General features: G+C 45.0%; 1 protein-coding gene across 12 annotated transcripts in view; it reads right to left on the bottom strand.

Annotated features, from left to right (window-relative positions):
- WDR20 (WD repeat domain 20) overlaps positions 1 to 14,744 on the bottom strand; it is a 66,367-nt gene extending 51,623 nt beyond the window's left edge. For 8 of the 12 annotated variants that reach the window (XR_006056932.2, XM_027957424.3, XM_015102056.4 and 5 more), the window contains exon 1: positions 14,474 to 14,744. Coding sequence is in view for 7 of the 12 variants with exons in the window: in XM_027957424.3 (XP_027813225.1) it covers positions 14,474 to 14,722 (249 nt within the window). In the remaining 5 variants the exon portion in view is untranslated. The remainder of the gene's footprint in view (positions 1 to 14,473) is intronic. The other 4 variants (XM_042235514.2, XM_042235517.2, XM_042235515.2 and 1 more) reach the window with 2 other exon arrangements.
- Between the last annotated feature and the right edge of the window lie 2,179 nt (positions 14,745 to 16,923).

Here is a 16,923-nt window from a genome sequence, read left to right as displayed (position 1 = left end):
ACTTAATATGAGATCTACCCTCTTAACAAACTCTGACGCACACAATACTGTACTGCTAACTACAGTCACTGCACTGTGCAGCAGGCCTCAGAATTTACTCACCTAGCATAACTGAGGGAGAAGGACATGGCACCCCACTCCAGTACTCTTGCCTGGAAAATCCCACGGACGGAGGAGCCTGGTGGGCTGCAGTCTATGGGGTCGCACAGGGTCGGACACGACTGAAGTGACTCAGCAGCAGCCGCAGCAGCAGCAGCAGCAGCATAACTGAAACTCTGCGACTAACTATGTGTGCGCTCAGTCGTGCCCAACTCTTTGCAACCCCATATGAACTGCGCCCGCCAGGCTCCTCCGTCCATGGAATGTTCCAGGCAAGAATACTGGAATGGGTTGCCATTTCTTACTCCAGGGGATCTTCCTGATCCAGGGATCAAACCTGAGTCTCCTGCATCAGCAGGCAGATTCTTTACCACTGCACCACCTGGGAAGCTCCAAATGAAACTTACACAAAATTAAAATTTAAAACAATCTCTGAGGTACTGAAAGTGGATTATAGTAATAGTTGCACAACATAGTAAATTAACTAAAAAAAAAAAAAATCCCAGTGAATCGGACACTTACAACAGAGGGCGGGAAGATACAATAATTTGACTGGATTAAGTGTGACGAGATAGTGGAAGACTTGGAGAAAGCTGTGCCAACCACCACCTCTCCACCTTTAGCGAGCACACGAATCACCCGGTGGTTCAGTTGCTCAGTCGTGTCCAACTCTTGTGACCCCGTGGACTGTAGCCCGTAGACGCTGGTGTCCATGGAATTTTCCAGGCAAGAATACTGGAGTGGGTTGCAATTTCCTTCTCCAGGGGATTTTCCTGACCCAGGGATCAAACTTGCATCTCTTGCACTGAAGGTGAATTCTCTACCAACTGAGTCAGGAGGAAAGCCCTTGAGTCACCTAGGGACTCTTCTGAAAGGCAGAGTTTGACTCGGTTAAGTCTGGAGTGGGACACAATTCTGAAGCCCAACAAGCTCCCAGGTGACAACACTGATGGTGCTGGTCTGCGAACCACACTTTGAAGGGTCCAGACGACTAGAGGAGCCTTCCAGTAAGCTGGGCTTAGTCGCTCAGTCTCTATGTGACCCCATGGACTGTAGCCCATCAGGCTCCTCTGTCCACCAGGATTCTCCAGGCAAGAATACTGGAGTGGGTTGCCATGCCCTCCTTCCAAAGGATCTTCCCAACCCACGGACTGAACTCAGGTCTCCCACATTGCAGGCAGATTCTTTACCATCTGAGCCACCAGGGAAGCCCAAAAAGTAGCTGAGAAATTGGGCTGAGATCTTGTCAAGAAAATCAGACACCAAGGGAACGTTTCATGCAAAGATGGGCTCAATAAAGGGCAGAAACGGTATGGACCTAACAGAAACAGAAGATATTAAGAAGAGGTGGCAAGAATACACAGAAGAACTATACAAAAATGATCTTAATGACCCAGATAACCACGATGCTGTGATCACTCACCTAGAGCCAGATATCCTGGAGAGCGATGTTAAGTGGACCTTAGGAAGCATCACTGCGAACAAAGGTAGTGGAGGTGATGGAATTCCAGCTGAGCTATTTCAAATCCTAAAAGATGATGCTGTGAAAGTGCTGCACTCAATATGTCAGGAAATTTGGAAAACTCAGCAGTAGCCATCGGACTAGAAAAGGTCAGTTTTCATTTCAATCCCAGAGAAGGCAATGCCAAAGAATGTTCAAACTACCATACAACTGCACTCATCTCACATGCTAGCGAAGTAATGTTCCAAATTCTCCAAGCTAGGCTTCAACAGTACCTGAACCGAGAATGTCTAGATATTCAAGCTGGATTTAGAAAAGGGAGAAGAACCAGAGATCAAATTGCCAACATCCATTTACTCATAGAAGAAGCAAGAGTTACAGAAAAGCATCTACTTCTGGTTCATTGGCTACAGCCTTTGACAGTATGGATCACAACAAACTCTAGAAAATCCTTAAGAGATAGGAATATCAGACACCTTATCTCTGCCACCTGAGAAACCTGTAGACAGGTCAAGAAGCAACAGTTAGAATAGGACATGGAACAAGACTGGTTCAAAACTGAGAAAGGAGTATGTCAAGGCTGCATATTGTCACCTTGCTTATTTAACTTCTATGCAGAGTACATCATGCGAAATGCTGGGCTGGATGAAGCACAAGCTGGAATCAAGATTGCCGGAAGAAATACCAATAACCTCAGATATGATGACACCACGCTTATTGCAGAGACTGAAAAGGAACTAAAGAGCCTCTTGATGAAGATGAAAGAGGAGAGTGAAAAAGCTGGCTTAAAGCTCAACATTCAAAAAACTAAAATCATGGTATCCGATCCCATCACTTCATGGCAAATAGCTGGGAAAACAATGGAAACAGTGACAGACTTTATTTTCTTGGGCTCCAAAACTACTGCAGCCATGAAATTAAAAGACGCTTGCTCCTTGGAAGAAAAGCTATGACAAACCTAGACAGTGTATTAAAAGCAGAGACACTACTTCATCGACAAAGATCAGTATAGTCCAAGCCATGGTTTACCAGTAGTCATGTACAGATGTAAGAGCTGGACCGTAGTGAACGCTGAGTGCTGAAGAACTGATGCTTTTTAACTGTGGTGTTGGAGAAGACTCTTGAGTCCCTTGGACTGCTAGGAGATCAAACCAGTCAATCCTAAAGGAAATCAAGCCTGAATATTCACCAGAAGGACTGATGCTGAAGCTGAAGCTCCAATTCTCTGGCCACCTGACATGAAGAGCTGAGTCACTGGAAAAGACCCTGATGCTGGGAAAGACTGAAGGCAGGAGGGGAAGGGGACAACAGATGATAAAGTGGTTGGATGCCACCACTGACTCAATGGACATGCATCTGAGCAAACTCTGGGAGATACTGAAGGACAGGGAAGCCTGGCATGCTGCCATCCATGGGGTCACAAAGAGTTGGACAGGACTGAGCGACTGAACAACAACAAGCTGCCCCAAACAAAGAACCTGCAGGGAGTGGGTGGGGCCCAGAAAGGGTTCTCCCTTCCTTTTTCAGGATGGCGGGAATAACAACACGACTGCTGCAGAACTGGATTTACTCAGGGCTAGGACAGAGTGTGTGGGCAAAGGGGGTCAGAACTATTAGTCACAGCGTTTAAGAAAGGAGTGTGCTGGAGAGAGCAGCAGGGCGGCAGGAGTTAGAGTCACTGAGAAGTGAAGCAAAGTGGGGAGAGTCCAATGAGGGCTGCGTGACACAATCTGATGGCGTGAGTCCTGGAAGAGGATAACACTCCAGGAACTGTAAGGACTAACTAAAACAGGACTAATCATTCCTGCAGAGGCAGTATCAAAAGAATGAAAATACAGTAAAATTAAAAAAAAAAACAACTTTCAAAAAATCATACTGAAAGTTCTAGAAGCTAGGATATATCCAACATTTAAACTGTCACTCACTAAGGAAGATAATCCTGTCCTCCCAAGACCTGCACAAGCTTCAACCCTCAGGAGCTGCTCAGCACTTTCAGGAGGAGCCATCAAATGCCACATCCTTAGGCACTGGGCTCCCAGGTCCCTCGTTCAGAATCCTCTCCGTCTTCTGCCCGCCCACCCATCCGAATTCAGTTCAAATGTAACCTGTTAAGACCTAAGTTCCCACTGCACTTGAGACAAGGAAATATCACACTGTAACCATCTGCTCCAGGATCCAACAGAAACGCAGCCCACCTCGTGGGGCAGTGCTGCGCCTCTCCCTCCATCTAGGGCAGCGAGGGCCGAGAACCACGAGGACGAGGAAACGCAGCACACAGACCCGCCGACACAGGCTCCTGGACTCAGCAGCTGAGCAAACACCACCCGCCAGAGGCGCCACACAGACCGCTTCACGGAGCGAGGTGTCACCCGAGAGAAGACACCAGCTACCTCCTCACATTTAATCACACACAATACTCTAAAGAAGGCAAGCCAAGATTATCTGATCAGGATGCTTAAAACTTTCTGTACCATGGACTCCTCATAGTAACGTTTTTAATACAGAAGAGTATAAAGGAGGGACTTCCCTGGTGGTCCAGGGGTTAAGAATCTGCCTGTGACACAGGAGACATGGATTCAACCCTTGATCTGGGAACTAAGATCCCAGACGCCCCATGGCAACTAAGCCCGTGAGCCACAACTCCCAAGCCCACGAGCTCTAAACCCCACGCTCCACAAGAGAAGCCACTGCAACGAGAAGCCCACACGCCACCACCAGGGCGAAGTCCACGTGCGGCAGCAAAGAGCCTGCGCGGCGCAACGAAGACTCAAAAGCAGGCAAATTGGTTATATTAACACGGTAACACTATAGTAAACAAACTTAGGATTTTTAAGGTTTATTTCACACTGAATAACGGGTTCTAGTAGCAGGTCCACTAACTGCTGTGATTGCCAAGAAGTGATGAGTATATGCGATATGCAAACACCTGTGATTTTCACTGGCGATAAAGTCACAGGTCTGTCACTGTGTGATTTGTTGCCCATGTCCATAACTGAAGAACACAGTAAAACTCAGTTACAAGTTCAGTTAGAAATAAAGATGTAAAACATTCCTTCCCATCTAGGTTGACACACCTGCTAAATTCTAAGCAGATTAAGAAGCCCCAGGGAGTTCCCCGGCAGCCCAGGCGTTAGGACTCTGTGTCCTCAGTGCCAAGGGCCTGGGGTTCAATCCCTGGCCAGGGAACTAAGACCCTGCAGGCCTCACACTGTAGCTGTAAAAGAGAAAAGCGCCTGTAAGTGAACACTGTCTAGAACAGCAGACACCATGCATCTCGCCACTATCCGTTCATCAATCACATCACCTAGTTACGGCCATGTTGGGCCAGGGACCACGTCTTATTTGTCTTTGGGCTTACAGGTCCGATACATGTTAGATGAATGAACAAGCCATTTATCATCCTACTGGACTGTGAGCTCCCTGACCACAGAGGTTCAGTCTCAACAACAATGGAGAGCAGGCACTGGAATCTTGAAAGAGTGTGAATATCTTGTCTCCTTGGTTGGATGATAATCCTCCTGGGTTCACGGATCAACTCACACATCTTTGAGTTCCCAGAGTCAAGTATACTGCTTCTCACATAAAACCACTCAAAAAAAATTTTTTTTGACAGCACCATGCAGCATGTGGAATCTTTGTTTCCCAACCAGAGATCAAACCCACATCCTCTGCAGTGCAAACTCGGAGTCTTAACCACTGGACCCACCAAGAAAGCCCCCAAAACCACTCAAACATTTATTAAATGAAACATTAAGATAAGACAGAGCCTCTGAAACAAAAATTAAAGTAGAGAATGAGCACCTGGACCAGTTTTGTTGTAGCAGGAACACACATACATACACACACACACACACCCCACCCTACCCCACCCCACCCCCTGCAACGGTGAGCCTGGCTATGAACCAACTGACGGAAAAACAGCTTAATGTCACAGGGATAAACTACAATGTGGCTACTTGAAAATATGTGAAAAATATTCCCATTCTTAATTTAAAAATATAGAAACCTTAAAAATTCCTTCCTCATGAATGGTTCTTGCTTCTTTCTCATAAAAACCTACAGTTCCAAGTACATTCTCCTACTGCTACAAAACAAGATTAAATGTGGCACAAGACTTCTCTGGTGGCCCAGTGGACAAGAACCCGCCTGCCAACGCCGAGGACACTGGTTGGCTCCCTGATCCTGGAAGATTCCACACGCCGCGGAGCAACTACACCCGTGCACCACAGCTGAGCCTGAGCTCTGCAAGAAGAGAGGCCGCTGCAACCAGAAGCCTGAGCACTGCACAGAACAGCCCCTGCTCACGGCAGGAAGAGAGAGCAGCAGAGGCCCAGCACAGGCAAAGAATTCAGATGGGAAGCAAAGAGACTGACTACATTGCAAAGCAACTATACTAAATAAAAGACAAAGCAGAACAATATGATTTTTTTAATGTAGCACAGGCTGATTTGACTTGTTTTTAGTATTAATACAATCTACCCTACTGTTTAAAATTCCATACTACAAAACAGAACCAACATTAGTCAGTTTACAAACTACCAATTGTCAGAGAAGCAGTGAAGTTGGTAAAAATGCTGAAAGGTAAGACTGGGGGGCAGGATAAACTAGGAGACTGCGATTGACATATACACACTACCAAATATACAGCTAATTAGAGACCTCTTATATAGCACAGGGAACTCTACTCAATACTCTGTGATGGCCTATCTGGGAAAAGAATCTAAAAAACAGTGGATACATGCGTAACACATCCATTTTGCTGAATATCTGAAACAAAGTACTATAAGTCAACTATGGTGATGGTGAAGTCGCTCAGTCGTGTCCGACTCTTTGTGACCCCATGGACTGTAGCCTACCAGGCTCCTCAGTCAATGGGATTTTCCAGGCAAGAACACTGGAGTGGATTGCCATTTCCTTCTCCAGGGGATCTTCCTGACCCAGGGATCAAACCTGGGTCTTTGGCATTGTAGGCAGACACTTTACCGTCTGAGCATAATAAGTGAGTGGAAAGGGATAGAAAAAGTAAGAGTAACTGCCAGCTAAGGGTCAATCAGAAATGAAGACAAAGCATTTCTGAAATTAGAAATATAAGGCTAAAAACTTTTTTTATTTTTTGGAATTTACAAAAATGTGATCTGTACACAACATTTCAGGACAAATCATCTATTTGAAATCCAACTCAGAATTCTTCCACTAGGCTAAGAAACACTCCTCCACTTCACCCTCGCCCCAAATTCCACCGGATTCATGTACTGCTCACGCCGTGTGCCGAGCAATCATCAAGAAAAAATACCAGCTCCGTACAGATAGCAAGTTTCTTAATTTACCTTCACGTCACCCACAAGAGATAGCAGTAACTTGTATATAGCAATTCAGCAAAAAACGCTTGATGAATGAGGATTATTTTTTTCAAAACAAGACATATCTTGAACTCTATTATGAAAAACAGATGTCAAATGTTCAGAGGATAATCTGTCATTGATACTCTCAATTTTAAATGCACTGAAAATTAAAATTGAGAATATCTACCAAATAAAGTTATTTCTATTTTTGATGTCTACTCCTAAATAACAAATAGGACCACATTTCATATTTCTGCACAAACTAACCTAGCTGAGATATAAATTAAAATGGTCTCTCAGACAATACCAGACTATGAAAATCTTTACATTTACTTTGGTTCTTTAGACCTATAGCCAAGCCAGTCAGCGACAAAATCCACTACATTTTGATTCTTGTTCAAGTTTTTACCAGAGTACAATAAACACTTAAAGTTACTAGATGATTAACTCAATGATAATACACATAGGTGATGTAAGTTTCTTGAGGGCATAGACTTTGTCTACACCCAGCACTGACTCGATGGACATGTGTTTGAACAAACTCTTGGAGAGAGTGGAGGAAAGGAGAGCCTGGCATGCTGCAGTCCATGGGGTCTCGAAGAGCTGATGTGACCTAGCGACCGAACAACAACAGAAACAGACCTAGCACCACGTATCTGAGAGGTGTGCCCACAAATACCTGCTGAAAGGATGACACTCACCCTAGCTCCCGGCTCTCACTGACACGCTCTGGGAGCGTCGTCCCACAGCTCACATCCACCCATAAGCCTCTCCAAGTACCAGCACCATCCTCCTCTTCAAGGCCAAGGGAACCAAGGTATCATGCGCAAGTTTCTCAAGCCTGCTTTAGGCGACAAACTAACATGCTTTCCCCTCAGTATAGATGATTCTTAATCTTTATATGAATACTTCGGAAGTCATTAAGTGGCCCTTAATGGGGAAAAAAAAAGATTTCCATCCAATTCCATACGTGCCCTACTAAATGAAGTATAACATTTCTCAAAGTGAATTTGATATAAAAAAAATTCTGAACTTCTAAGCCTCTTCTAAATAATAAATGGGGAGCAGAATGGTGCAAAAATACAAATGGGGAGAAGGGTGTGAACATGACCTTCTTTAGAGCAATCTAGTATCTAAAACTCAGGAATCGAACCTGTCTCCCCCACATTGCAGGCAGCCACTTTACCGTCTGAGCCATCAGGGAAGCCACAGTATCTAACACTAGTCTGTGGATAAAAAGCTGTGACAGGCATGTAGTCCACCCTCCCACACTGAAGCCCCGGTCACCAGCAGGCGGTCCTGCAGTCTTTGACAAAGAGACTTTGCTATTTCCTATACGGAACACTCACTGTCTCTCAAGTCAACCCATAACTCTCCTGGATAACTCCATCTCAAAAAACATTTTGGCGATTATTATTAACTGACCTTCTGACCCCAGCTTCATCTCAGCATGGTGAGTACCCAAGCTTTTTCCAGCAATAAAGACCCAGGATCACTGTATGTTCAACCTGCTTTCACTACACATCCCACTCCTCCCAATTCTCATTCAAAAAGTAGGCAATGAATCCAAGTGAGGAAGACATTTCCCTAATACAAAGACAAATTTTCATTCAAAACTCATTGAGCACAGAATCATACAATCTTAAGAACTGAAAAGGCCTTGTATGTGTGTTAGTCGCTTAGTCCGACTCTTTGTGACCCCATGGACTGCAGCCCGCCAGGCTCCTCTGTCCATAGAATCCTCCAGGCAAGAATACTGGAGTGGGTTGCCATTTCCTTCTCCAGGGGATCTTCCCAAACCAAGGATCGAACCCTGGCCTCCTGAACTGCAGGCAGATTCTTTACTGAAAAGGCCTTGGACACCATCTAATTCTACTTTTCATCTCTTGTAAGAATTGTTTCAACCTCTGGACAGTACATCTATGGCCCAGAATCTTAAGATGGCGGGCAAAATGTAAAGGCTCTTTGCTTTGAATATTAAGTAGTTCTGTGTATAGCTTTAAAAACTTATTTGATTCCATTTAAAAGGAGGAGGACTTCCTTGGTGGCCCAGTGGTTAAGAATCTGCCTGCCAATGCAGGGCAGAGATGTGGGTTCATCCCTGGTCTGGGAAGATTGCCCCCACACTGTAAGCCTCCAAGCCGCAAGTACTAAAGCCCGCGCTCTGCGAAAAGAGGAGGAGGAGAAGAAGCCAGAGCACCACAGCTAGAAAGCAGCCTTGCTTAAAGCAATTAGAGAAAGTCCGTGCACAGCAACAGAGGCCCAGAGCAACCATAAACAAACCAATATTTTACAGGGGGGGTTGGGAAGGCATAAATTAGGATAAACAAGGTCCTCCACAGAGAACTAGATTCAATAGCCTATAATAAGCCATAATGGAAAAGGATATGAAAAAGTATATAGACATAAATGTATAACTGAATCACTTTGCTGTATACCAGAAACTAATGCTGCTGACTCGCTTCAGTCGTGTCCTACCCTGTGCGACCCCACAGACGGCAGCCCATCAGGCTCCCCTGTCCCTGGGATTCCCCAGGCAAGAACACTGGAGTGGGTTGCCATTTCCTTCTCCAATGGATGAAAGGGAAAAGTGAAAGTGAAGTCGCTCAGTCGTGTCCAACTCTTAGTGATTCCATGGACTGCAGCCCACCAGGCTCCTCTGTCCATGGGATTTTCCAGGCAAGAGTACTGGAGTGGGGTGCCGTTGGCTTCTCCGACCAGAAACTAATACAACACTGCAAATCAATTATGCTTCAATGAAATATTTGTTAAAAATTTGAAAAGTTGTCTGACAGCACATAGGTCTGGTAGGTAACATGGTTTGACAGAAGCAAATCAAAAGTAACCTACACCATTTGGCCGATTTCCACCACTTTACTCTTGCTACATAATTTCCCAGTTAGAGAGAGATAAATTTGTTACCAACTAACAATAATTTACATTTACATCTTTTGAGGGGACTTCCTTGGTGGCCCAGTGGCTAAGACTGGTAGCTCTCAATGTAGGGGGCCCGAGATGTGATCCCTCATCAGGGAACTAGATCCCACGGGCTGCAACTGAGAGCTCACAGGTTGCGACACGCCACGGTGAAGATGGAAGACCCAGTCTGTTGCAACTAAAACCGGTGCAGCCAAATAAACAATAAATAAAAAGAAATATGAAAAAGTACTTTCAGCTTTTAATAAAATAAAATGTCTTTTGGGAATCCCTGGGCAGTCCAGTGGTTAGGACTCGGCTCTTTCACTGCCGGAAACCTGAGTTCAATCCCTGATCAGGAAACTAAGAATCTGTAAGCTGTGTAGTCCAGCAAAAAAAAAAAAAAGTTTTGTTTTTTTTTTTAAATTGAAAAAAATAAAATAAAAATGTCTTTTAAAAGATATGAGCTACTAAAGATACCTGGTAATTTGGGGCCTGAAACTGAATACATCTTCCAGCACCTAAAGATCTTTCTTTAAACTAATGTATGCGGCTGCATCAGGTCTTAGCTGCCACACGCAGGATCCTCTGTTGCTGTGCATGGGCTTCTCTCTAGTTGTGGCACGAAGGCTAAGTTGCTCCAGTTCATGTGGGATCTTAGTTCCTGGACCAGGGATTGAACCCAGGGCCCCTGCATTGCCAGGCATATTCTTAACCACTTGACTACTAGGGAAGTCACTAAAGATCTTTTTAAAGTAGGACATAGATGGACATGGACACTTTTCCCAGTCATTCACTCAACAAATTTAACTGCAGGGGTCTACTTCATGTAGGACGGCAGAGAAAACAGAAAGACATCCTATTCTAAGAGAGCTTTGTTTCTAGAAGAGATAGAGAATTACAAATTGAGAAAAGTTCTAGAAAGACAAAGTATAGGATGCTATAAAAACATATGATGGGGAAAACTGATCTAGACTGGGAATTCAAAGAAGGATATGCTGAGAAGTGATGCTTAAGTAGGGATCTGAGTGGTGGCATTCTCATTTATGCTAAAACAGATCTCCATAAAATCAGAGTTGGTACAACAAGCCCAGTACCTTGGCATCTGTATCCTAAAACCTCTTTTTTAAAAAAAGAAACCAAAGAATGCCATAAAGAAAGCTAGTAGCTGAAAATTCTTGGGGAGAAGGGTAGGGTCTCACTTGTCTTTGGGTATCCCACATTACCGTGCCGAGTAGAATTATCATCATAGTAGTCGCTTAAATCTTTGCTGAAACAATGAGTTTACCCTCAGTATTAAATCAGTGTCCATATTATTTTTAGTTCAACAAAATAAATTTATAAAACTAGATGTTTTCACACAAGAAACCCTACTCGGAACTTTGGTTCCAAAAAGAAATGACGCTTCATTTACCTAACAGGATTGCAAGATTCAATAAGCTTACACAGGGCAAAATGCTGGGGTAAATTCTGAAAAGCTTGAAGTATACGGTTATCTGTGCAACCAAAAAGCTAGATTGGTCTCTTCTCACTGAGACAGCTGCTTAGATTCAGTTGTGCTTCTTTGTCATGAATTCTTTACCTCAAGAAAAAAAACTGATTCACAGTTTGCACATCCTCTCTAGCCTTGGCTTTCTCCAAAGGGGTGAGACTCCATAAACTGAAGGTCCCTTTCAGCTCTAGCAACTGACCTGTGTTTTCAAGAGGCCAAGATCACACTCCTCAGCTTAGGTCTTTGACTACCTCCTCATCTACTCTCTCTCTCCAGGACTCCACCCCTGCTTTCAGGAATGACAGTACAGAGTTCACAATTTAAGGTTTTTAAAAGACCCAGTTTTGCAGCAGTGTGCATGGACCTAGGGAATATTACACTTGTTGACGTAAGTCAGAAAGAGACAAATGTTGTATGACATCACATATTATATGTGGAATCTAAAAAATAATACAAACAAACATCTATGTAAAACATAAACAGACTCACAGATAAAACAAACTAGCAGTTACCAAAGGGAAGAGGGAAGGTGGAAGGAGCGAGTTATGGGTACAGGATGAGAGATACAAACGATGCATAAAATAAACAGGAAACAAGAATATACTGTATGGCACAGGGAATTACAGCCATTATCTTATACTTTTAATGGAGCATCATCTGTAAAAATACTGAATCACTACGCCTTACACCTGAAACTAATATTATACTATAAACCAACTATACTTTAATAACATAAAAGATCCAGTCAGATTTAAGTTGAATGTATTCATCCAATTTAAATCTTCTAAATTATGTAAATGATCTGATTAACTGTTGTAAAACTTTATATGCCCCAAAGAAAAAATTTTTAAAGAGTCAAAACAACGAAATGTCAAAAACAGATTTATAACTCCTAACCCCAAAAAGTAAAATCTGAAGTTTTTAAATTAAGGTTTAATCCACCTTTAATTAAGGTTTTTAATTAAGGAAAAGAATCTGCCATATTTTAAAATCAGAAACAGAGTCATAAAAACAATCACTTATACTCAGAAATAAAAATAAATGCAAACTCATTCATGGACATGCTTTTTAAAAAAAATTACAGTGGCCAGAAAAGAGCTTAAATGTCCAACATATAATGCAAATGTATCTATAAGATATTACCACATGAAAATGAAATTTTACAGAAAAGTTAATGTGCTCAAGTAAATTACACAGCTGAAGGCAAATTTACATGTTTAAGATTTGTCTTGTTTAAAATAATTTTTTGTGTAGTTTTGAAAAGATCTCCTAATTCATCCTTCATTGAGCAGGACTACAAGTAGGCACCATTATGATACTTCCAGGCAAGAGACCTATTTTTATGATGCAAACCAGAGCTACCAGGTACAGATACAGCTTGCCACTAGAATGCTTCAGAAATAGTATACTTTAAAAGAAAAAAAAAATTTTTTAAGGTAATGTCTACACTAGTAACTTAATATATTTAGCTTTTAGGCACTTAAAAAATTTTTTGTAAATCAATTTAATAACTTAAAATTCTAAACTTATTTTCAGAGAAAAAGCTGATCCTTTCAGTCACTGCATCAATGTTAAGATAAACGCTCCTGTTTGACAGATGCTCTTGACACTTATTTGAACTGTATTTTACATCTACTGAATGTTTCGGGCCTTTAAAGTTCATTATAGTCATAACACTAAAAATCACAACAGCTGTACTGAAATACTCTTTTAAAGAGCTGCAGATGGAAGTTAAGTAACTCGTCAAAGGTCACCCAACAAGTCAGTGACAAAGTTGAGGGCAGGACTAAAAACTTCAACTCCTAGACTACTAACTACTTCAGACTTCTCCAATTCTACAAGAGAACAAAGTCAAGCGATTTACCTCCAGTAATTTATAACAGGATACCTCAAACACAGAAGTACACTTAGCGCAAACACTAACAGGCAGGCTCACCTGGAACAAATGAGACAACCTGCTCCACCGAGATACCACTGCCACATTCCTAGATCTTGTAACCAAGCAAAAACCCACTGCTTCTGGATACAGTATATCCGGGGAAACGTTCACCCTTCAATACATACAATTTATTTTCACACTAACTGACCATTTATAAATTAATCTGTTAACACCTTTTCCCACGCCCAGGTGCTGGCGGGGACGGCAGGGGCATTAATTTCCTCATTTTTCCAAGAGTCAACTCCCAGATGGCGTATCTCGAAAGTAAGCAGTTCTCAATGAGAACACAGTTATGTAGCCAATGAAAGAAAAGTTCTAATAAGTTGCTTCTTTCAAAGAGATACTTTAAGAGGATGATTACATGCTTGCGAGAATTACTGTTAAAATCGCCCGCCCAGAATAATGGTTCTTGTGAAGCAGCTTTTAAGGCATACCCTCCCTTGCTAGGCACATACAGTCTGACTTGTTGGACGAGGATGGATCTGGGCACGCTCATACAGCATCCCTAGGAACCAGCTCAGTTCACTGAAAACATCTCCTCCACTCCCAAGTGTGGTCCTCAGCCCTTTCCATACTGTAAGGGACAAGATGAGCCCTACCTTAACAATCTCTCAGGAGGAAGGTTCCCTCCGCGGAGACAAGTGACAGCCGGCCTCCCTCGGATGATTTTTCTTTTTTTTGGAAACGGCCAAGTGTTAACAGCCGAAGAGGCTCCTAGTGAGTGGCGGTGCGGCAGCAGGTGAGGCGGCCCTTGGTGCCGAGCCGGTCCATTTCTGACCGAGTCCTCCGCCTCCCGGCCGGGTTCCGCCTTACAGACCTGCGCCCAGGCGCCCCTGGTCTCTCACTCAGAGCCGGACTCGCAACCCTCCCCGGGAGGCGAGGCGGCCCGAGCCGCGACCAGACGGCCACCCCACCTCTTCCGGGGACTCGCAGGCCCGGCTCCCCGGCCGTGTCAAAACCTGACAGACCCTGCCGGAGGGGCGGCAGCCGGCCCCACACGCTCCCGGGGGCCTCCCGGGCCGAGCCCCGCACCCCGCGGCCCCTCGCCACCGCCCCCGCCGCCCTCCTCCTCCCGAATCCCCCCTTCCTCAGGAGCACTCCGGTGGAGTTACCGGCCCACTCCAAAGTGAGAGCGGCGGCCACCCCGGCCCCCCGCTGTCACCGCCCTGCCCCCGGCCTCTGCCCACGCCGGGGCCAAGTCCCGCCGGCGCCCCGGTCGGTACCTTGCGGACCCCCTTGTAGATATAGAAGTAGAGCTCCCGGCCCACATTGAAGCAGAGGCGGTCGCCGTTGCCAGACTGGTCGTTGAGGTTTACGAAGGAGACGCGGACAGGGTTAGAGCCCTGCGAGTTGAAGGGCACCCGGTTGGGCCGGCTGTACTCCGAGTGCGGCAGCAGCTTGTACAGACCTTCCCGGGTGGTGAATTGGGTCTTAATCTCGTTCATCTCCTTCCCTCCTCCCTCCGTCGCCATCTTGGAAAGCAGCGTTCATCCTGCCCTAAGTGCCCGGATCACGCCCACTGCGCAGGCGCCGTCCCGGGGCTCTCGCTCTTCCCTCCCTCCCCCCACGCCCCCGCCCCTTCCTTCTGGCCCCTCCCACCCGCGAGCTGGCCCCGCGGAGGCCGGCGAGGAGAAGGGGCGGGCTTGTTTACGGCCCGACTGCGCAGGCGTGCTCACCTGGCGCGCTCCACGCGACGGGGCGTCCGCAGGCTCCTCCCCCCGCCTCCGCGCGACCTCGGAGCCGCGCAGGTGTTCTGGTGCGGGGCGTGCGGGGGTCGACGAGCGGGTGGAGGGGCGGACGGGCTGGCTGGACTGAACCGGCTAGCGGAAGCCGCGCCCGGGCTGCGGTCGGCGGCGCGGAGGGAAACTCGGGACGGCCTCCTCAGTTGCCTCGGGCCCTGCCCTGAGAGGTCCCGAGACCTTTAGGGGCTGAGGAGGGAGCCTCTTCGGCAGCCGGCAAGTCGCGGTCGGCGCGTGGGGCGCCGCGAACAAGCGCGGAAGCCTCAGTGTTCTGAGCCAGGGGAGGGCGCGGGGGAGCCCCGAGGCTGGCAGGGGGCGGGCCCCCCTGTCCTGAGCCTCCGCTAGGCTGCCCCGCGCGACCGTCTGGATGCGCGAGTCGGGAAGCCCCTCTGCGCTTCCCAGAGTCCGTTTCCGACAAGGTACTGAAGGACCTCAGCTTGCCGCTTCATCTTTATTTATTTTTTTCCCCTTTTTTTAAACGGATTGGCGGGGAGAGGACATACAGATATGTAGCATCTGTGTTTGCTAGTCAAATATCTGCATACCTATCTGTGGTGAGCATTGGCTAATTTCAGGAAAGCAGGTTGTATCCGCGCTTGTTTCTTGAGTGTATCTCCAACAGGTGTTTGGAGAAAAGGGGAGGGGTCGGGCCGGGTCGGGGAAATGACTTGTGGAACCAGATACTGAATCGAAGCAAGATTCCCTTCTCTTGCGCCGAAGTTTATTAAGAGCTCTCCAGAAAATGGGAGACTTGATTTTTTTATCAGGCTCAAGTGGAATCTGCAGAATGGTTTACTCCAGGATATGCTGTAGTAGGTCTCAATTGTAAAGCAGGCACGCGGATTAAACCGTCACCCTTTTATCCTTGGGTTTCTTAGCATATTGCATTAGAGTAAGAGAGTTTCTCAAGTGATAAACATTCTAATAGACTTCGCGGAGTTGGAGTGCGAGGCCAACATTTGTTACACCAACAATGTTCTGTTCCCTCAGTACAAATCATAGATGGAGGGTCACAAAAGAAGTAGAGGGAGGTAAGTTGTAAAGAGGAGTTTAAATCATAAACATTTTATGTATCACAAAGCAAGCAGATGCCAGTGCAGACGGTGTCACTGATGTAATAATGCGTTTGACGCTGACATCCCGTATCCGATGTGCATGTTGGCAGAAAAGCTCTAGAATAAAACCCTACTTAAAGAATGGATTCCTAAAACACCTAAAATTTTGTGTTACAATTGTTTTGATGTTATTATGTTTTCTGCTAAAAGTCGAATAGGCATCAGAAGTCTTGATAAATGCCACAATGTATTCTGCGTCCCATGTATTTATCCCAATTTCCTGTAACCATGTTATTTTACGTTGAAAATGTGTATAATCTTCTTGAAGGATAGTGACATCCTGAATCGTCTAAAAATGATTCAACTGTGTTCCTTAGTTACCAAGGGGCGAAAGCATAATAGTACTTCTTGGAGGAAAAAAAAAAAAAAAACCTAAGCTAGCAGAAATTAACCCTCAAATTAACAGCAGGTTTCAATTACCAATAATACCTATAATCTTAGGCTTCTATTAAGGTTTTATTCTATATAAATTTAACATTTGATTGTGATCACAGTAATAATAGGTTGTTCACTTTGTCCCATCCAAATCCTTTGAAAATTTTAATAGTTTTCTTCTTTTAATTTACCCTGCTACACACTGAATTCAATAAATAACACCAAATTTATATAACTGGGCCTGACTGATTTTCGGTTTCAAACCAGGCATTTTTACATGGATTTGTGTCTCAGATTCATTAGCCTCTAAATCTTACCCACATCTTCAAAGTTGAGTCATTATAGCTTCTTGAATATAGCTTTCCTTAGCAATATACCTTTCCTTCATTTCACTTTTTTTCTCTCAACTTTCCTCGAAGAGACAACTACTAAGTTAATTTTCTT

Source organism: Ovis aries, chromosome 18 (assembly GCF_016772045.2).
Source record: "Ovis aries strain OAR_USU_Benz2616 breed Rambouillet chromosome 18, ARS-UI_Ramb_v3.0, whole genome shotgun sequence".
Lineage (NCBI taxonomy): Eukaryota > Metazoa > Chordata > Mammalia > Artiodactyla > Bovidae > Ovis > Ovis aries.
The sequence above is the reverse complement of the archived record's forward strand: the minus strand, read 5'-3'. Positions and strand labels throughout refer to the sequence as shown.